Below are 20,567 nucleotides of genomic sequence, written 5' to 3'. Positions count from 1 at the left end.
GGGAAGGGGAAGGAGAGGGGAAGGGAAAGGAGAAGGGAAGGGAAAGGAGACGGGGAAGGAGAGGAGAGGGGAAGGGGAAGGAGAGGAGAGGGGAAGGGAAAGGAGAAAGGAAAGGGAAGGGAAAGGAGAAAGGAAAGGGAAGGGGAAGGGAAAGGAAAGGGGAAGGGAAAGGGGAAGGGAAAGGGGAAGGGGAAGGGAAAGGGGAAGGGGAAGGGAAAGGGGAAGGGAAAGGGGAAGGGGAAGGGAAAGGAGAAAGGAAAGGGGAAGGGAAAGGAGAAAGGAAAGGGGAAGGGAAAGGAGAAAGGAAAGGGGAAGGAAAGCAGGGAGGCCGGGCACAGTGGCTCACACCCGTAATCCCAGCTCTTAGGGAGGCAGCGGCAGGAGGACAGCTTGAGCCCAGGAGTTCAAGACCTGCCTTGGCAATATAGTGAGACCCTGTTATCCACAAAAATGAAATAAGTATAAAAAAGAAAAGAAAAGGCCGGGCGCGGTGGCTCAAGCCTGTAATCCCAGCACTTTGGGAGGCCGAGGCGGGTGGATCATGAGGTCAAGAGATCGAGACCATCCTGGTCAACACGGTGAAACCCCGTCTCTACTAAAACTACAAAAAATCAGCTGGGTATGGTGGCGCATGCCTGTAATCCCAGCTACTCAGGAGGCTGAGGCAGAATTGCCTGAACCCAGGAGGCGGAGGTTGCGGTGAGCCGAGATCGCGCCATTGCACTCCAGCCTGGGTAACAAGAGCGAAACTCCGTCTCAAAAAAAAAAAAAAAACAACAAAAACAAAACCCAGCGATTGATGGATGGGTTCTGTTCTCAGCCAGCAGGAAGGCTCAATGCTGTCCCCAAACCAGTGGCTCTGGTTCTCAAAACAAAATACTGATCACGACAAACCTCACCTACAAACCCTTTCCTCTTCACTTCAGGAGCCAAGGCGAACAGCCCAGGGGACCGCTGTGCTCCCGGACCTGTCACTGCCTTCCGAGGACCATTTCCCAGAGCTACTCAACTTTCAAGCCCACTGCAATCACAGCTCCTGGAAGGAGCACCAGCCACCCTGAGGACCACCTGGCCATGGACACACAGCCCGGGAAAGGACAGTAACTTGTGGGAGCTGCAGCCCTGCCACTAAGCCGTCTCCCGATACGGGCTTTGTGGGGCGGACACCTGGTGCCGAGGATAACCTGGCTCCGGGTGTGGACGATGGATGCCCAGGATTTAGGATAAGCGGTCACCCTGTCCGCGTAACCAAAACCATTCTCCAACACTGGTATCTGTGCCCTTTTTTTGCTATTAATTTGGATTCCTAACTGCTATTGTTGGTTGCTGGGGTTTGTAAGGATAAGCTTGGACAGATAATTTATAGAGGTGGAGCCATATTTAATATTCTGGATTTAGAGATTTCTGTCTTGTCTCTTAGAAAGCATTACATGTAGTTGATTTCACCATCCTGGGTAGGTGGAGCCTTGGCTGTTTCCCTAATGGGAACCTCCTCCTCCTCTGGGCCTCAGTTCACTTAGGAAGAAATGAGGCTGTTGCCATCTTTATGAACTTCCAGTGGAAATGTCCCTTGCTACGGACAACAGTACAAGTTAGAGTCTAGAGAAGCGCTGGCCAGAACGGAGCGGAGTAGGGCCTCGCCACGGTCCCCAGTCCGCCTTTGCTCCAGGGTTGGCCTCTGCGGAGCTGACTGGACAGGGATGTGACTGTCTCATGGGAAGAGTGTGAGCCCAGAGGGACCTTGAGTCAGAAATGCTGCCAGAGAAAGTGTCTCCTCCAACCGAAACATCTCAATAAAACCATTTCAGTTTAAAAGCCATGATTATCCTGTGTCTGCTTTCCCCTGCTTCAGGTAAAAAAAAAAAAAAAACCTTTTAAGGGGCCGGGTGCGGTGACTCACACCTGGAATCCCAGCATTTTGGGAGGCCAAGGTGGGAGGATTCTTTGAGCCTAGGAGTTCAAGACCAGCCTGGGCAACATAGCAAGACCCATCTGTATAAAAAATACAAAACTTAGCCGGGCTTGGTAGTGCATGCCTGTAGTCTGTCTGAGCTACCTGGAAGGCTGAGGCAGGAAAACTGCTTGAACCCAGGAGAGGGTTGCAGTGAGCTGTGACTGCACTGCCGCATTCCAGCCTGGGCGAGGGAGACCTCGTCTCAAAAAGCAATACAGAACACAAAACCTTAAAGGAATGACAGCCACAGCTCTTGTTTAATAAAAAGAGACCCTGGCCAGGCATGGTGGCTCACGCCTGTAATCCGAGCACTTTGGGAGGCCGAGATGGGTGCGTCACCTGAGGTCAGGAGTTCAAAATCAGTCTGGCCTAAATGGTGAAACCCTGTCTCTACAAAAAAATAAAAATAAAGAGACCCTGAGAGCATTAGGGCTGAGGATGGGACCTTGGTCCCCAAGTCCAGGCATCTTTCTAGGATGGCCCAGGGATTCTTCCCTTGAGAAGAAATTATCATAAGTTAGGAAATCAAAAGAAACATCCAGAACCCAACTGCCACCTGCCTGTTACTTCACCCCCTGAAGGACTGATTGCACAAGCTGAGGGGCAAGTTTCTCTTTTTCTTGAGACGGGAGTCTCGCTGTCGCCCCGGCTGAAGTGCAGTGGCGCCATCTTGCCTCACTGCAACCTCCACCTCCCAGGTCCGGATTCAAGCAATTCTCCTGCCTCTGCATCCCGAGTAGCTCAGATTACAGGCGTGCGCCACCATGCTTGGCTAATTTTGTATTTTTAGTAGAGATGGGGTTTGGCATGTTGGCCAGGCTGGCCTGGAACCCCTTGACCTCATGTGATCTGCCGGCCTTGCCTCCCAAAGTGCTGGAATTATAGGCATGAGCCACTGTACTGAAATGGGCCAGGCATGGTGGCTCACATCTATAATGCCAGCCCTTTGGAAGGCTGAGGTGGGAGGATCACTTGAGGCCAGGAGCATGAGACCAGTCCCAGCAATAATTACGAGACCCCGTTTCTTTTTTCTGAGATAGAGTCTTGGTCTGTTGCCCAGGCTGGAGTGCAGTGGTGTGATCTCAGCTCACCGCAACCTCCACCTCCCGGGTCCTGGTTCAAGCAATTCTCCTGCCTCAGCCTACCAAGTAGCTGGGATTACAGGCACATGCCACCATACCCAGCTAATTTTCTGTATTTTTAGTAGAGATGAGGTTTCACCATGTTGGCCAGGCTGGTCTTGAACTCCAGACCGTGTGATCCGCCCACCTCAGCCTCCCAAAGTGCTGGGATTACAGGTGTGAGCCACTGCACCCAGGGTGACACCCCATTTCTACAAAAAATTAAAGTTAGCTGGGCATCATGGTGCATGCCTGTAGTCCCAGCTACTCGGGAGGCTGAGGTGGGAGGATCACTTGAGCCCAGGAGGTCTGAGGCTGCAGTGAGCCATGACTGGCCCACTACGCTCTAGCCTGGGCGACAGAGTGACACCCTATTTCAAAAATCAAAACAAATCAAAAAGAGAAAAAAACAGTATCTTACAAAAAAAAAAAAAAAAAAAAAAAAAAAAAAAAAAAAGGCAATTCTACAAGTTAATATGAACACAGGAAGGGCATCACGGTGTTTTCCCAAGGGCTCTGCTGTACCTCTCCACTCTGCGGCTCCTTCTGAAAGGCTCACCGCCTGGCCATTCTGAGAAGTTGGTCTAAATAGGAAATGACGCAAACCCTGCCCTCGCCCCAGGAAAGTGGTCCCTTCAGGCTTCTGGAAGAACTGAGATGAACTGAGTTTACACCCAGGCTGTGTGTGTGACAAAAATAAATAAAAGAAAAATATAAAAGAACTGAGATGAGCTGTGTCTCCGATCTAATCGCCCTTCCTACCTGCAGGCTGCCAAGGCTGGCAGGGACAGGAAGCTGCTCTTCCTCGAGGCTTCACGTGGTCACTTTATGGCCGACAAACAAGGCATGGCTCAATCAGCTCAAATGTCAGCTCGCACACCGACCAGGTACCGCCCTCAGCTTCTCTGCGTCTTTCCGACCCATCACCGCGTCGCTGCGGCAGAGGCTGAATGCAAACACTCAGATGGCCCACAAGCAAACATGAAAACCACGGGAGTTTGGCATTTTTTTTTGACATGTAGTCCCTGTTGCCAGGCTGGAGTACAAGGGTGCGATCTTGGCTCACTGCAACCTCCACCACCTGGGCAAAAGGGATTCTCCTGCCTCAGCCTCCTGAGAAGCTGGGATTACAGGCGCTTGACACCACAGCCAGCTAATATTTGTATTTTAGTAGAGACAGGGTTTCTCCATGTTGGTCAGGCTGGTCTCAAACTCCTGACCTCAGGTTATCCACCCACCTCGGCCTCCCAAAATGCTGGGATTACAGGCGTGAGCCACTGCGCCCAGCCAGCCATGGGAGTGGGCAGTCACGCTGGCTCCAGCCTGAGGCGGCATTTTTCCCCGTCGGAAGACCAGAGCTCTTGCATCTCAGGATAGGGCACCTGTAAGTCAGTCAGCGAAGTCTCTGCTTTAACTGGCCACCGGGGCCATTGTCTTCTGACACAGCCTGGCCAGGAGGCCTGCCATCTGCAAAAGGGAGTTCACTCCTTCTGCTATTTTCATATGAGTGTATCCAATTTCCTGAAAAACAAACCAATTCAAATCTGGTTAATAAGTGGGGGAGTTCTTTTTTAAAATCTGAACTGAAAAAATAAAAAATAAAAACAGAAACGAACTGAACTAGTAGTTTGTTCAAAATCCGCATGCTCCAGCCGGAAAATAAATGCTAAGATGCAATGAATGATGTTTACCTAAAGTTCAATTTGTGTCTTCAAAAGATGCTGGTAGTTCTTTCAAGGATACTGTTAAGAAAATGAGGTGGGAGGCAAAAAAGGCCCTGCTAGAGGAAGGTATTTATCAAACATCTATCTGATAAGGAACTCTCATTCGGACTATATAAAGAATTCTCAAAAATTTAGTAATAAAGGCCGGGCACAGTGGCTCACACCTGTAATTCCAGGACTTTGGGAGGCCAGGTAGGAGGATAACTTGAGCCCAGGAGTTCAAGACCAGCCTTGGCAACACAGGGAAAACTCATCTCTACCAAAAATACAAAACCTGGCTGCTCTCTAAATAAATAAATAGATTAAAATTAAAAATTGGTAGATTTGAAAAGATGTTTCATCAAAGATGATTCTGGATGGCAAACAAGACATAGGAAATGCTCAGATATTAATTAAGGAAATGCAAATTGAAGCCACTATGAGATCTCATCACACGCCTATTAGGTTTGTTTGTTTTTGTTTTGTTTTTGAGATGGAGTCTCGCTCTTGTCGACCAGGCTGGAGAGCAGTGGTGCAATCTTGGCTCACTGCAACGCCTGCCTCCCAGGTTCAAACAATTCCCTTGCCTTACTCAGCCTCCTGAGTAGCTGGGATTACAGGCGTGTGCTACCACGCCCAGCTAATTTTTGTGTTTTCAGTAGAGATGGGGTTTCACCATACTGGCCAGGCTGGTCTCAAACTCCTGACCTCAAGTGATTCACGCACCTCGGCCTCCAAAGTGCTGGAATTACAGACATGAGCCACCGCATCTGATCATTACACACCTATTAGAATGGCTTAAAAACCAAACTGAGCACTCCACGTGGTGGCTAGGTTGAGGATCCTCTGGAATGCTGGTGGGATGCACGCACTAGGCCACTTTGGGAAACAGTCTGGCAGTTCCTTATCAAGTAAAATATACACTTACCATTGGCCCAGACAATCTCACCCCTGGGAATTTACTTGGGAAAAATAAAAACTTAACATTTGCAGTCACGCGAATCCATATACGCAAATGTTTACAGTGACTTTATTCACAGCCACCACAATCTGTAAGCCCAAATGTCCTCCAGCTGCTGAACAGATGAGCAAGCTGTGGTACATTCACACAGATGACCTACCTCTCCGTGATCAAACGGACTGAATTCCCACCTGCAATCCCAGAACTTTGGGAGGCTGAGGTGGGTGCCTCACGAGGTCAGGCGTTCCAGACCAGCCTGACCAACACAGTGAAACCCCGTCTCTACTAAAAATATAAAAAGTAGCTGGGTGAGGTGGCGCACACCTGTAATCCCAGCTACTCAGGAGGCTGAGGCAGGAGAATCACTTGAACCTGGGAGGCGGAGGTTGCAGTGAGTTGAGATCACACCACTGCACTTAGCCTGGGCAACAGAGTGAGACTCCGTTTCAAAAAAGAAAAAGGACTGAAGCATGGATAGTGGCACCAACGTGTACACACCTGAAAGGAACTTCTGCTAAAGTGAAAGAAGCCAAACTCACAAGGCTAAGTTCTACATGGTCCCACTTACACGATATTCCAGAAAATTATATCTCCCAAAGGGAAAGTACATTAGTGGTTTCCAGGTGGCAGGCAGGGAGGATGCTGACTTCAAATGGGCACATTAAGTTTTCTGGGATGACAGATTCTGCATCTTGATTGTGACAGCGTTTGCATGACTGAGTACGTTTGTCCTGTCCCTAACAGGCTGAATTTTACTCCATGTAAATTAAACCCCAATTAATCTGACCTTAAAAATCAATCAATCAGCCAGGCGAGGTGGCTCACACCTGTAATCCCAGCACTTTGGGAGGCTGAGGCGGGTGCATCACCTGAAGTCAGGAGTTCGAGGCCAGCCTGGCCAACATGGTGAGCCCCATTTCTACTAAAAATATTTTTAAAAAGCTGCATGTGGCAGTGCGTGCCTGTAATCCTAGCTACTCGGGAGGCTGAGGCAGGAGGATCGCTTGAACCTGGGAGGTAGAGGTTGCAAGCCGAGATTGCACCACTGCACTCCAGCCTGGGCAACAAGAGCGAGAAACTCCATCTCAAAACAAAACAAAACAAAACAAATCAATCGACTGACAAGATAGCCTCAAAGGAAGAAAATCAGAACTGGGTGAAACAAACTTGGCCCAGGACAATCAGCCATGCTGACACAGTGCGGACGTGTGTCCCCTCCCAATCTCATTTGGAATTTGATGCCCAACGTGGGGATGTTTAGGTCATAAAGAAGATCCCATGTGAATGGCTTGTTGCCCACCCCAAGGCAATAAATTAGTTCTGGTTCCCTTAGTTCCCTGGAGAGCTGGCTGTTCAAATGAGCCTGACACCTCCCTCTGCTCTCTCGACAGGTGATCTCTGCACGCACAGGCTCCCCCTACAACTTCCAACATGAGCAGACGCAGCCTGAACCCCTCCCTAGAGGCAGATCTGGCCTCATGCTACATGTACAGCCTGGAGAGCTGAGAGCCAATCAACCTCCTTCCTTTCTAAATCACCCAGTCTCCGGTATTCCTTTATAACAACTCAAAGGGACTAAGACATACCCTCCCTCACGCTGCAGTTGGGAACCAGAGAACCTTCGAGGTGCCAGTCCTGTGAGCAGACAGAGAAAGCCAAGCCCACCGTCTTGTTTTTTTTTTTGTTTTGAGACACAGTCTCGCTTTGCCACCCAGGCTGGAGTGCAGTGGCTCGATCTCAGCTCACTGTAACCTCTGCCTCCCGGGTTCAAGCAATTCTCCTGCCTCAGCCTCCCAAGTAGCTGGGATTATAGGCACGTGCCACCACACCCAAGTAATTTTTGTATTTTTAGTAGAGACAGGGTTTCACCATGTTGGTCAGGTTGGTCTCAAACTCCTGACCTCAGGTGATCTGCCCGCCTCGACCTCCTGAAGTGTTTGGATTACAGGCGTGAGCCACCACGCCTGGCCACCATGGCCCACATTCTTGAGAACAGCGGCATTCCCAGACTCTCACTGACCTTGATAAACTCCAGTTTCAGATATTCTGCCATTTGGAAAGTTTTACACACTCGAAAGATGTTGCCAATGATATCTTCTGGTGAGTAGCCCAGATGCCACAGGTGAGCGAGAATCTAGACAAAGGAGACAGAGGCGGCTGCTTAACAACTTGAAACTGCAAGAAGCCATGTGATTTTGAGACTCACCACAGTTGGTGGGGCATGCCCTTCAGGTCACATAGGGGTACTTTAACTGATCTTCCTGGCAGATACAGAGATAACTTTGCAAATTATTTTTGTTTTGCTTATTATTTTTTTTAATAATATAAAGATGGAGTCTTGCTATATCGCCCAGGCTGGTCCCAAGTTCCTGGCCTCAAGTAATCCTCCTGCCTCAGCCTCCCAAAGTGCTGGGATTCCAGGCATGAGCTGCTGAGCCCAGCCTATTGCAAATGTTTGTTTATTCATTTTTTTATGGTATAGGGGAGCTGAATGCAAATATTTTAAGTTGTGTTGTAAAATGGTCTACTACCACAGTCATGTAATCTCTTGATGCAGAGCTCTTAAAACGCTTTATTAATCTGATTACAAGGTACAGCAGAGTTGCAAAAGCAGAACATTCGTCTGCTGGCTTCGCCCAGCTGCAGTCACCAGGCAAACCCTGCAGGCCGAGCAGCCTCCTGCCTCCCACCCACCCCCCCACTGACAGGCTGCAGGGTCTGGAGACAGGCCTTTTTGCCTTTGCTTTGGCCTCTTGGGGTGAATTCAGGGAGCTGAACAGCTGTGTCCATAAATCTGAAGGCTTTCTTCAGGTCCACTCAGGGACATGGCCCTGGGTCTCTGCCTGTTTCCTCGCCGTGCACTCAGTTTCACATTAGGTGGAACTCTGCCCTAAACCCAGTCAACTTCCAGCCTAGTAGGCAGAGGGAACCTACGATTGGACCAATGACCCTGAACCACACAAATGCCATCCCTGTGGCTTGAGGTCATCTGAACCCCAGCCACACCTGCTGGAATCTGCTTACAAGCCCAGTCCCACTGTCAGGCTGCAATCTTCCTGGTCCCTCCTTGCCTGGCTGGCTGGGGGCTGCTGGGTCCCAGAATGCCTGTGCCGATGGGAATGGATGGGGACACCCCCACTTAACCAGAGAGATGGCTTAACTGGAGAGGGAGCTAGGCTGGTCTTTCCTTCTGACTTGTGCTGACAAATTTCTCTGGCAGAGGACATAATTCCAGGAGAAAAATACCATTCTGAATTCTAGTTCTACTGTTTTTTTTCTTTTTGGTGAGACAGAATCTCGTTGTCTCCCAGGCTGGACATCTCCTAGGCTTAATCGATTCACCTGCCTCAGCCTCCCAAAGTGCTGGGACTACAGGTATGCGGCACCTTGCCCAGCCCAGCTAATTTTTGTATTTTCATTAGAGACGGAGTTTGACCATGTTAGCTACACTGGTCTCAAATTCCTGACCTCAGGTGATCCACCGTGCCCGGCTCTACTGCTTTTAAACAGTATGATTTAGGGCTGGGTGTAGTGACACGTGCCTATAGTCCCAGCTACTTGGGAAAAGGCTGAGGCAGGAGGATCGCCTGAGCCTGAGAGGTTGAGGCTGCAGTGAGCTGTGACCGAGTCACTGCATTCCAGCCTGGGCAACAGAGCAAGACCCTGTCTCTAAAAAAATAATAAATACATAAATAAGAAATAAACACAGTGATTTAGGGCAAGGAATTCAGCCTCTCTGAATCAATTTTCACATCAGTAACGTGCACCCAACTCCTAGCATTTTTTTCCAGCTACTGGACAGATTAACACATAGCATGATATTAATATTTTTTCCCTGAGACAGGGTCTCACTGTCACCCAGGCTGGAGTGCAGTGATGCAATCACGGCTCATAGCAGCCTTGACCTCCAGGGCTCGAGAAATCCTCCTGCCTCAGCCTCCCAACTATGATTTTTAATGGAGTGAGGTGTATAACGTTCCTGGCACCAGAAGGGCTCCCACTCTCCTCTGCCCAAGAAGTGAGAGGTTCGTCTGCAAGGATGCGGCGGGGGTGCGGGGGGAAAGGAGGCGGACCTTGTAAGCGTCATCGATGTTGGCGTTCACACAGTGCTGGATCATCTCCTTCACCAGCAGTGGGTGGGGCTCGTCACACACCTGCCCAAAGGGAAAGGAAAGCAGTCAGGGGCCGTGAGGGTGGGAGGAACAGCATGAGCGGGGAGACCCTGACGGACCAACTTCCAGGCAATCTCTGGGTCCAGCTTCTCAACCTGCTGTTTTGTTTTTTAGCTGAGTCTCGCTGTCGCCCAGGCTAGCGTACAATGGTGCAATCTCAGCCTCCCAGGTTCAAGCGATTCTCCTGAGTAGGGTGCCACCATGCCCGGCTAACTTTTGTATTTTTAGTAGAGATGGGGTTTCACCATGTTGGTCAGGCTGGTCTCGAACTCCTGACCTCGTGATCTACCCGCCTCAGCCACCCAAAGTGCTGGGATTATAGGTGTGAGCCACCATGCCCCGCCTACCTGCTGTTTTCATCAAATTCGCCAGCAACCAGAATGAGTTTGGGGAATGCTCCTCTCACCACCAAAGAGAAATGCTTCCAGCACCAGGGTGATAAATTTCCCAAACACAAGACAGATGAACGAGAGCAACCATGGGCCTGGGAAGGACGCTCACGGGGGCAGCACTGAAGCCAGCAGTCACCTGTCTTGCATCACTTGGCAGGGGGTCATTTGCCCAGAACCACTTGGAATTCACTTTAGAACTGGGAGGTCCTTTGGGCCAATTCTCATCTACACCCTGGAGTAGGAACTGACCTTCCCTGCAGAGGGTCCCCAGCCTCAGCCCGACACCCTAAAGGAGGGGTCTCGCTACTCCAGCAGGAGGATGGATGGTTCCGGGGCTCTGTCCTCCCCCCAGCACTCCCCACTGGCATTAGCCTCTGCTGTGGTACAATGTCAACCCCTAAATCTTCTCAATGAAAGCCTCCTGATGGCTCCAGAGGGCACCCCCACCTGCCCTTGTCTTTTCCCAGCTGAAGCCATGGTTTCCTGAGCCCTCGGTGACCCTACAAGAAGAAACAGGCACTGAACCATCACCCCTGTTTCTGAGCGGGCTTCCCTTTCTTAAGTGGCCTTAGAAACACATTCACTGCCCAGGTGTACCCAGACGCTTCGAAAATAGTTTGTCTGTTGTCCACAAACCTGGTAAAGAGCTCTAGACTGAAAGCTTAGACAACTGTTCCCAGTTTCTACCCCCAAATCAGGGAAATTAGTCTCCCAAATGGCATTTAGATGCCAAGTTATCAGGATGCAGAAGCAGTTTTCAAAAGAATTCCCAAGAGAAAAATGCTTTGCAGACGTGGGAGAGTGAGAGGCCTTTTCCTCAGCCTGGCTACCTACCCTCCAGGAGCAGAAGTGGGAAGCAGGGCACAGCACTGCAAAAAATCCCAGTGTGGGGCATCTGAAGGCTGCTGGGGAATAGCACGGTGCTCCTGCCTGCCCTTTAGGGACCAGGGGATCCCCTGGGCCCATGTCATCACCCACAATGTGATGGGAAGAACCTCTGTGCAGGGAAGTTGCTGGGATCCAGTAAGAAGCGTCGGAAATTGCCCAGCCCTGGGCGTGACACATCAATGATCTTCCCTCACCCACCACACACAAGTGACGTCTCAGGTCCCCCACCCCCAGCTCTCCTGCTTGTGTAGCAAAAGCAGCGACAGGGAGAGGACAAACGGGAGCAGGGTGGGCTCCCTGGCAGCCACCAAAGCGAGGTGTCCTTCCCCGCTGCCAGCCCAGCCCCTCAGCACCACCGACCCCCTCGGGGAAGCACGGCTTCTGCTGACCGTGCTGCCTACACCAGCGCTTGTACCTTGAACACATTCTCACTGTTAATGAAGCCAAATCCTGAGAAGGTGGACTGCAGGTTGTTCAGCGCCTGTTCAGGAGCAAACACATGTCAACAGTGATTTTTATTTTCTAAAAATTTAATGATTTATTTATTTTTCGGGGCACAGGCAGGTAGAGACAGGTTCTTGCTGTGTTGCCCAGGCTGGCCCTGAACTGGCCTCAAGCAATCCTCCCACCTCTGCCTCACAAAGTGCTAGGGATTACAGGTGTGAGTCACGGCATCAGGCCAAGGGTGCCTTTTTGTTTTTTTGAGACAGATTCTCACTCTGTCACCCAAAGTGGAGTGCAGTGGCATGATCTCAGCTCACTGCAACCTCCACCTCCCAGGCTCAAGTGATTCTCCTGCCTCGGCCTCCCAAGTAGCTGGGATTACAGGCGCCTGTCATCACGCCTGGCTAATTTTTATACTTTTTTAGCAGAGATGGGGTTTCGCCATGTTGGCCAGGCTGGTCTTGAACTCCTGACCTCAGGTGATCTGCCCACCTCATCCCTTCCCCGCATCTCTTCTTGGAGTCCCAGCAAGACAGCCCACTGTCCCAGGAGAGTGCCAGGTCTCCATCCCTTAATCTGGCTGTGCCTTGTGCAGCTGTGACTTCCCTCCCCTTCCCCATGGAAGGGACATGGCAGGCCCAGGACACCCACGCCTGGTTGGTAGCAGCCCACATACCTGCCTCATGTCTCCCTGCGCCGTGAAGATGATGGCTTCCAGGCCGTCATCAGTGTGGGGCACCCTCTCCTTCTCGATAACGCTCATCAGCCTGGTGAGGATCTGGGCATCTGTCAGCTTCGTGTAGCGGAGGACAGCGCAGCGGGACTGAATGGGCTCTGAAGAGAGACGGGACGGCAGTGAGGCTTCCCTGCAGAGGCCCACGTTACCCTGCTAGCTCTTCAGTTACAAGGCTGCAGCTGCACGATCCACACAGTCCCAGGCACTCAATGGAGACTTGGCAGGCTGGGCACCTCGGCTCACGCCTGAATCCTAGCACTTTGGGAGGCTAAAGTGGGAGGATCACTTGAGATTGGGAGTTCAAGGCCAGCCTGGCCAACAAGGTGAAAACCCATCTCTACTAAAAATACAAAAATTAGCCAGGTGTGGTGGCTCATGCCTGCAATCCCAGCTACTTGGGAAGCTAAGGCAGGAGAATCTTGTGAGACAGAAGGCGGAGGCTGCAATGAGCCAAGATCGCACCATTGCACTTCAGCCCGGACAACAGAGTGAGACTGTATCTCAAAAAAAAAAAGAGAGAGAAAGAGAGACAGGCAAAACAGGGTGACATGTCAAGGTATCAATGAATAAGCAATGAGAGGTCTCAGCGGGCATTACCTGGCATGGCCTTGGCTAGCCACAGCTTCCAGATGGGGAAATGAGGAAATGATCAATGATCCTCCAGTAGAGACACATCCATATGCCACAAGCCCTCAGATAAGTCAGCCATGGCCCAAGTGGACTCTGGAATTGCTGTGTGCTGGACATAGCCCTTCTGGGCACATGACAATTCATTCTGAATGGACCAGCCCCAGTTTTTTTTTTCTTTTCTTTTTTTTTTTTAAAAAGACAGGGTTTTGCTATGTTGCCCAGGCTGGTCTCGAACTCCTGGCCTCAAGCAGTCCTCCTGCCTTGGCCTCCCAAAGTGCAGGGATTACAGGTGTGAGCCACCACACCTGGCCAGCTTTTTTTCTTTTTTTTTTTTCCCTGAGACAGAGTCTCACTCTGTTGCTCAGGCTGGAATGCAGTGGTATGATCTTGGCTCACTGCAACCTCCACCTCCTAGGTTCAAGTGATTCTCCTGTCTCAGCCTCCTGAGGAGCTGGGATTACAGGCGCACGCTATCACACCTAGCTAATCATTGTATTTTTAGTAGAAACAGGGTTTGACCATGTTGGCCAGGCTGGCCTCAAACTCCTGACCTCCAGTGATCCACCTGCCTTGGCGTGAGCCACCGTGCCCGACCAAATCAAGAACTTGGAATACACCTTTCTCCCCTTCATTGCTGACATCTGGAAGGTGGGGAATACTTCTCATTTAACTCCGTGAGTTCTCCACTAGCATGGTGCCTGGCAGTTACTAAGAACAGAGTGTTTGCCGAATGGCTGAATGAATCAATGCACAAATTAGTGTGATCTGGGGAAGGGAAAAGAATGCAAATGATTCCCGACATCACTGGGAGCCCTGTCGGGGCTGGTGGCCATGACCCCGTGGGCATCACATTAGCTCATGTGCCTGTTTGCAACAGAGGCCTGGGTGGAGAAAGGGGATGTCAGATTAATGAGCTCATTCGGCTGGATTTCAGCAGGGCAGAAGTGAGGCAAAGAAAGCGGCAAGTGACGAGAAACGAAAGCTGTGTAGGCAGCTTGTGTCAGGACGGGCCAGGTGCGGGGGCTCACGCCTGTAATCCCAGCACTTTGCGAGGCCAAGGCGGGTGGGTCACTTGAGGCCAGGAGTTCTACACCAGCCTGGGCAACATGGTGAAATCCTGTCTCTACCAAAAACACAAAAATTAGCCAGGCGTGGTGGTGTGTGTCTGCAATCCCAGCTAGTTTTGAGGCTGAGGCAGGAGAATCACTTGAACCTGGGAGGTGGAGATGGCAGTGAGCCAAAACTGCACCACTGCACTCCAGCCTGGGCAACAGAGCGAGACTCTGTCTAAAAAAAAGAGAAAGAGAAGGATGTGAAACCAGCAGGAAGCTGACAAACTAGAGCACTCCTGGGACTTGGGGCGGGAGGTTTCAAAGCCAAGAAAGGAGACAGCCTGCAGGGAGGGAGGGAGCTGCAAGGGCATACAGTAAGGTCAGACAGAAGGCTGACTGTAGGATTTCAGAGAGGAGCCTCCTGGAGGCAACAAGTTCCAACGTGCAGATACTGCCTATGCCAAGGGCTCAGAGAACATGAAATGCAGGAGAGGTATCTGGAGAGCAAAAGTGATTGTGACACTCTGCGCGGGCTATCAACGACGTCCTGTGTGCCTCCAAGAGGGAAAGAGGGAGGCCGGCCTGGGGCTCCGGTCCCAGCTCTGTGACCGTGGGTGAACCACTCTTGAGTGCGGCTCTGTGACCGTGGGTGAACCACCCACCTCTCCAAGCTTGTTCTCTTTCTGTGTCTTCCTTAGATCCTAGACACCAGGATGAGCTCCAGTTTCCTCATCTCTAAAGCAAAGCTAGTAACACCTTCTCATAGGATTATATAAAATTAAATTTAAAATTTGAGGCCGGGCGCGGTGGCTCATGCCTGTAATCCCAGCACTTTGGGAGGCAAGGGCGGACAGATCACGAGGTCAGGAGTTCAGGACCATCCTGGCCAACATGGGGAAACCCCATCTGTACTAAAAATACAAAAATTAGCTGGGTATAGCAGCAGACGCCCGTTATCTCAGCTATTTGGGAGGCTGAGGCAGGAGAATCACTTGAACCCGGGAGACAGAGGTTGCAGTGAGCCGAGGTTGCACCACTGCACTCCCAGCGAGGCGACAGGGCAAGATGCCATCTCAAAAACAAAATAATAGGCCGGGCGCGGTGGCTCAAGCCTGTAATCCCAGCACTTTGGGAGGCCGAGGCGGGTGGATCACGAGGTCAAGAGATCGAGACCATCCTGGTCAACATGGTGAAACCCCGTCTCTACTAAAAATACAAAAAATTAGCTGGGCATGGTGGTGCGTGCCTGTAATCCCAGCTACTCAGGAGGCTGAGGCAGGAGAATTGCCTGAACCCAGGAGGTGGAGGTTGCGGTGAGCCGAGATCGCGCCATTGCACTCCAGCCTGGGTAACAAGAGTGAAACTCCGTCTCAAAAAAAAAAAAAAGAAAATAATAAGATAAATAAATAGAAGTTGATTATACTGGAAAACATATTGTGCATAAGATATACAACTTTTATTTGTCAATTACAAAAATTAAAAAACTTGATTATATAGTGCTTGGCCCATGCTGTGCAATCAGAAAGTCCCTACTCCTCCAGCGCTAGAGAGCCAAGGTGAGGTCAGGTGCAATGGCGCATGCCTGTAATTCCAGCACTTTGGGAGGCTGAGGTAGGTGGATCACTTGTGATCAGGAGTTTGTTTTTAGACCAGCCTGGCCAACATAGTAAAACCCCATCTCTACTAAAAAAAAAAAAAAACAAAAATGAGCCGGGTGTGGTAGTGTGCACCTGCCATTCCAGCTACTTGAGAAGCTGAAGCGCAAGAATTGCCTGAACCTTGGAGATGGAGGTTGCAATGATCCGAGATCGCATCACTGCACTCCAGCCTGAGGGACGGAGTGAGACTTTGTCTCAAAAAAACAAAAACAAACCAAAAAACCTAGGTGTGGTGGTATATGCCCACAGTGTCAGCTACCGGATGGCTGAGGCAGGAAGATCACTTGGCACAGGAGTTTGAGGCTGCAGTGAGCCGTGATGGCACCACTGCATTCCAGCCTGAGTGAAGAGGGAGACCATATCCACAGAAAAGAAAAAAGCCCAGTGAGCACCAGGTGGACCCCAGCCACCCAGAGCTCCCACTCACCAATGATCTTATCCGAAGCGTTACAAGCAAGGGCAAAGCGAGTGGTTTTGGAGTAGATTTCCATGGTTCTCCTCAGGGCTTGCTGGGCTCCATCAGTCATGCTGAGAAGAAAAACACAGATTTGCAAATGGGACCCAGGGCCCAAACAAAAACCCAGGGCACAAGACATGTCCAATGTCCTACACGAGGGTCTCATCAGAAGTACACAGGCCACCCCTCTAACGCTGAAACCTGCAGGCTGCTCTCTCAAAGACTGCTCAAACAGCATTTAGTACCTACAGCATCAGAACCACTCTCAAGTAAAACCCACGAAAACCACCACCTACAGTGGCTGCCACCACCCCTGCGGGAACTGCTTCTCTCTCCAGCCCTTCATGACATTAAATACAAGAGAAGAGTCACAGGCTGGGCGAGGTGGCTCACGCCTATAATCCCAGCACTTTGGGAGGCCGAGGTCGGCGAATCACGGGGTCAGGAGCTCGAGACCAGCCTAGCCAACATGGTAAAGTCTTGTCTCTACTAAAAATATAAAAATTAGCCAGGTGTGGTGGCGAGCCCCTTTAATCCCAGCTACTCAGGAGGCTGAAGCAGAGCTGCTTGAATCTGGCAGGCGGAGGGTGCAGTGAGCTAAGATGGTGACAGAGCAAGACTCTGTCTCCAAAGAAAAAAAAAAAGAAGAGTTGTGACACCAGCTGCCAGCTTTTCTTTCTTTCTTCCTTTTTTTTTGTTTTTGTTTTTTTTTTTAAAGAGACAGGATCTTGCTTTCGCCTAGGCTGTAGCTCAATGGTGCAATCACAGCTCACTGCAGCCTTGAACTCCTGGGCTCAAGCGATCCTCCCACCTCAAGAGGCTGATGTGAGAGGATCACTTGAGACCAGGAGTTCAAGACCAGTCTGGGCAACACAGTGAGACCTCTATTTCTACAAAAAAAAAAAAAAAAAAAAAATTACAAAAAAGCCTATGTTTGCAAGATTATCATAATGTACAGCACTACCTGTAACATTAAAAGGAAAAACCAGAATATAAAAATTATATATATTACGATCTCAACTATGTAAAAATTCATAGTGTATAAAAAGAGAAAAAATAAAGCAAGCTATTAATGGCTGGGCAGTGGCTCACACCTGTAATCCCAGCACTTTGGGAGTCCAACGCGGGCAGGTCTCTTGAGGTCAGGAAAGACCAGCCTGGCCAACATGGCAAAACTCCATCTCTACTAAAAATAAAAAAAAAATTAGCTGGGGGTGGTGGTGCACATCTGTAGTCTCAGCTACTCTTGAGACTGAGGCAGGAGAATCACTTGAACCCAGAAGGCAGAGGTCACAATGAGCCAAGACCGTGTCACTCTACTCCAACCTGGGAAACAAAGAGAGATTATGTCTCAAAAAAATAACTAAATAAAATGAAAGCAAGGTATTAATATATCTAAATTTTCTTCAAAGAACACGAATTACTGCTACATTTTAAAAACTTTTTTTTTTTTTTTTTTTTTTTGAGACAGAGTCTTGGTCTGTTGCCGCAGGCTGGCGTGCAGTAGCACAATCTTGGCTCACTGCAACCTCCACCTCCCAGGTACAAGCGATTCTCCTGCCACAGCCTCCCAAGTACCTGGGATTACAGGTGCACACCACCACGTCCAGCTAATTTTTATATTTTTAGTAGAGACGGGGTTTCCATGCTGGCCAGGGTGGTCTCAAACTCCTGACTTCAAGTGATCCGCCTGCCTTGGCCTCCCAAAGTGCTGGCATTACAAGCATGAGCCACCACACCTGGCCTCAAATTTTTCATTTATACCAACCACAGTGTTGTGATGGTTGCACAACATCGTGACTGTACTAAATGCCACTGAATTAAACACTTAAAAATTGTTAAAATGTGGACAGATCCACGACGGCCGATTAGGAGCACCTCAGGATTGCAGCTCCCAGCAAAAGCCTGGAGGGTGAGGAGATGCCGCATTTTCAGATGGATTTTTATTGCCCACAGACCAGGAGATTCCCAGGTGGAGGAGCCCGACGGGTGGCCAGCACAGTGGTTTTGGCCAGCGTGGTGGGTCTCCGCACAAAATACATGGGTCCCAGCACTGTTTTAGCCGGCGACTGGAGCTCCTGGGAGACAGAGTTGCCCATTCAACTGATAAAAAGGGGACTGAAATAGGGAGCCAGGTCAGGAGATTCCTGGGCAAAAAAGCGCCACAAATCTCTGCTCGGCTATTTCAGCCGGTGCAGTGGGTTGCCGCACGGGAAATCACACAGATCCCAGCGCCTTTTCAACAGGCAACTGGAACTCCTGGGAGACCGAGTTGTCATTCAACTGGGGGAAAAAAAAAAGGGGGGGGGGGAGAGGTCTGAGGCATGCAGCCAGGTGATCAGACACAGCTGGTCCCATTCCCCCCCACTCCCCCCCACCCCACAAAAAAAACCACTCTGGATTGAGAGTTTCACAGCAAGCACAGCTGAACCTGGGATGGGCCAGCTCTGTGGGGGAGGGGCATCTACCATTACCGAGGCAGTCCACCACTACGGAGGTAGTCCGTCATTGCGGAGGCAGCCCGCCATGACAGAGAGAGTCCACCATTATAGAGGTGGGTGCCGTTGCCAAGGCAGTCCTAATTACACCCATATAAACAGGACTGCAGGGAAGCTCACACAGCAGCTGGGCGGAGCCCGCAGCAGCTCAGTAAAGACTCTGCAGGCAGACAGTGACTAGGCTGCCTCCTCACTGGGCAGGGCAGCCCTGAAAAAAGGCAGCAGCACGACAGAAACTCATAAATAAATCCCCAACTCCCCGGGACAGAGCACATGTAAGAAAAAAAAAAAGTGTTTATGAGTTCTGCTGCAGCAGACTTAAACGTACCTGCTCAGCAGCTCTGAATAAACAGAGCTCACAGCTCAGCACTTGAGCTCCTATAAAGGACAGACTGTCTCCTCAAGCAGCTCCCTGAACCCCGTATAGCCAAAGAGTCACCTCATAAAGGAGAGCTCAGACTGACATCTGGCGGGTATGCTTCTGGGACAAAGATAGCAGAAGAAACTGGCAGCAACCCTTACTGTTCTGCAGCCACTGCAGGTGATCCCCAGGCAAGCAGGGCCTGGAGTGGACCTCAGCAGTCCTACAGCAGAGGGGCCAGACTGTTAGAAGGAAAACTAAGAAACAGAAAGAAATAACTTCATCATCAAACCGGACGTCCACTCAGAGACCCAATCTGAAAGTCAACAACTACAAAGACGACAGGTAGATAAATCCACAAGATGGGAAGAAACCAGCACAAAAAGGATGAAAACACCTGAAACCAGAACCCCTCTCCTCCTACAAGGGATCACAACTCCTCACCAGCAAGGGAACAAGGCTGGATGGAGAATGAGTGTGATGAATTGACAGAATCAGGCTTCAGAAGGTGGGTAATAAGAAACTTCGCCGAGCTAAAAGAACATGTTCTAACCCAATACAAAGAAACTAGGAACCTTGAAAAAAGATTTGACGAAATGCTAACGAGAATAAACAACTTAGAGAGGAATATAAGTGAATTGATGGAGCTGAAAAACACAACACGAGAACTTCACAAAGTATGCACAAGTTTCAACAGCCAAATTGACCAAGTAGAAGAAAGGAGATATCAAAGGTCAAAGATCAACTAAATGAAAAACGAGAAGGCAAGATTAGAGAAAAAAGGGTAAAAAGGAATGAACAAAGTCTCCAAGAAATATGGGACTATGTGAAAAGACCTAATCTACATTTGATAGGTGTACCTGAATGTGACGGAGAGAATGAATCCAAGCTGGAAAATACCTTCACGATATTATCCAGGAAAACTTCCCCAACAAAGCAAGGTAGGCGAACATTCAAGTCCAGGAAATACAGAGAACAGCACGAAGATATTCCTCAAGAAGAGCAACCCCAAGGCACATAATCGTCAGATTCACCAGGGTTGAAATGAAGGAGAAAATGCTAAGGGCAGCCAGAGAGAAAGGTCGGATTACTCACAAAGGGAAGCCCATCAGACTCACAGCGGATCTCTCAGCAGAAACCCTACAAGCCAGAAGAGAGTGGGGGCCAATATTCAACATCCTTAAAGAAAAGAACTTTCAATCCAGAATTTCATATCCAGTCAAACTAAGCTTCATAAGCAAAGGAGAAATAAAATCCTTACGAACAAGCAATTACTCAGAGATTTCATCACCACCAGGCCTGCTTTACAAGAGCTCCTGAAAGAGGCACTAAACACAGAAAGGAACAACCAGTACCAGCCACTCCAAAAACAAACCAAATGGTAAAGAGCAGCGACACAATAACGAAACTGCATCAACTAACGGGCAAAACAGCCAGCTAGCATCAAAATGGCAGGATCAAATTCACAAACCACAATATTTTTTTTTTTCTTGGAGACGGAGTTTCGCTCTTGTTACCCAGGCTGGAGTGCAATGGCGCG

General features: G+C 49.8%; 2 protein-coding genes across 10 annotated transcripts in view; one reads left to right on the top strand and one right to left on the bottom strand.

The window, feature by feature from the left end:
- The window catches only part of LAT2 (linker for activation of T cells family member 2), a 26,705-nt gene extending 24,886 nt beyond the window's left edge, over window positions 1-1,819 (top strand). For 6 of the 8 annotated variants that reach the window (XM_032254933.1, XM_032254934.1, XM_032254929.1 and 3 more), the window contains one exon: window positions 927-1,819. The gene's annotated coding sequence lies outside the window, so the exon portion shown is untranslated. Of the gene's footprint in view, window positions 1-824; window positions 873-926 lie in introns of those variants that run through there. The other 2 variants (XM_032254931.1, XM_032254932.1) reach the window with 2 other exon arrangements.
- Window positions 1,820-3,816: 1,997 nt separating this feature from the next.
- RFC2 (replication factor C subunit 2) overlaps window positions 3,817-20,567 on the bottom strand; it is a 31,968-nt gene continuing 15,217 nt past the window's right edge. Inside the window, exons 6-11 of one of the 2 annotated variants that reach the window (XM_032254927.1) lie at window positions 16,139-16,239; window positions 12,312-12,469; window positions 11,607-11,672; window positions 9,813-9,893; window positions 7,760-7,873; window positions 3,817-4,156 (exon numbers count right to left, since the gene is read on the bottom strand). In XM_032254927.1, the coding sequence (XP_032110818.1) occupies window positions 3,902-4,156; window positions 7,760-7,873; window positions 9,813-9,893; window positions 11,607-11,672; window positions 12,312-12,469; window positions 16,139-16,239 (775 nt within the window). In that variant the 3' untranslated portion in view covers window positions 3,817-3,901. Of the gene's footprint in view, window positions 4,597-7,759; window positions 7,874-9,812; window positions 9,894-11,606; window positions 11,673-12,311; window positions 12,470-16,138; window positions 16,240-20,567 lie in introns of both variants that reach the window. The other variant, XM_032254928.1, reaches the window with a different exon arrangement.

Source organism: Sapajus apella, unplaced genomic scaffold (assembly GCF_009761245.1).
Source record: "Sapajus apella isolate SASKATOON/1434 unplaced genomic scaffold, GSC_monkey_1.0 scaffold88, whole genome shotgun sequence".
NCBI lineage: Eukaryota > Metazoa > Chordata > Mammalia > Primates > Cebidae > Sapajus > Sapajus apella.
This window is presented reverse-complemented; position numbering and strand designations above follow the sequence as displayed.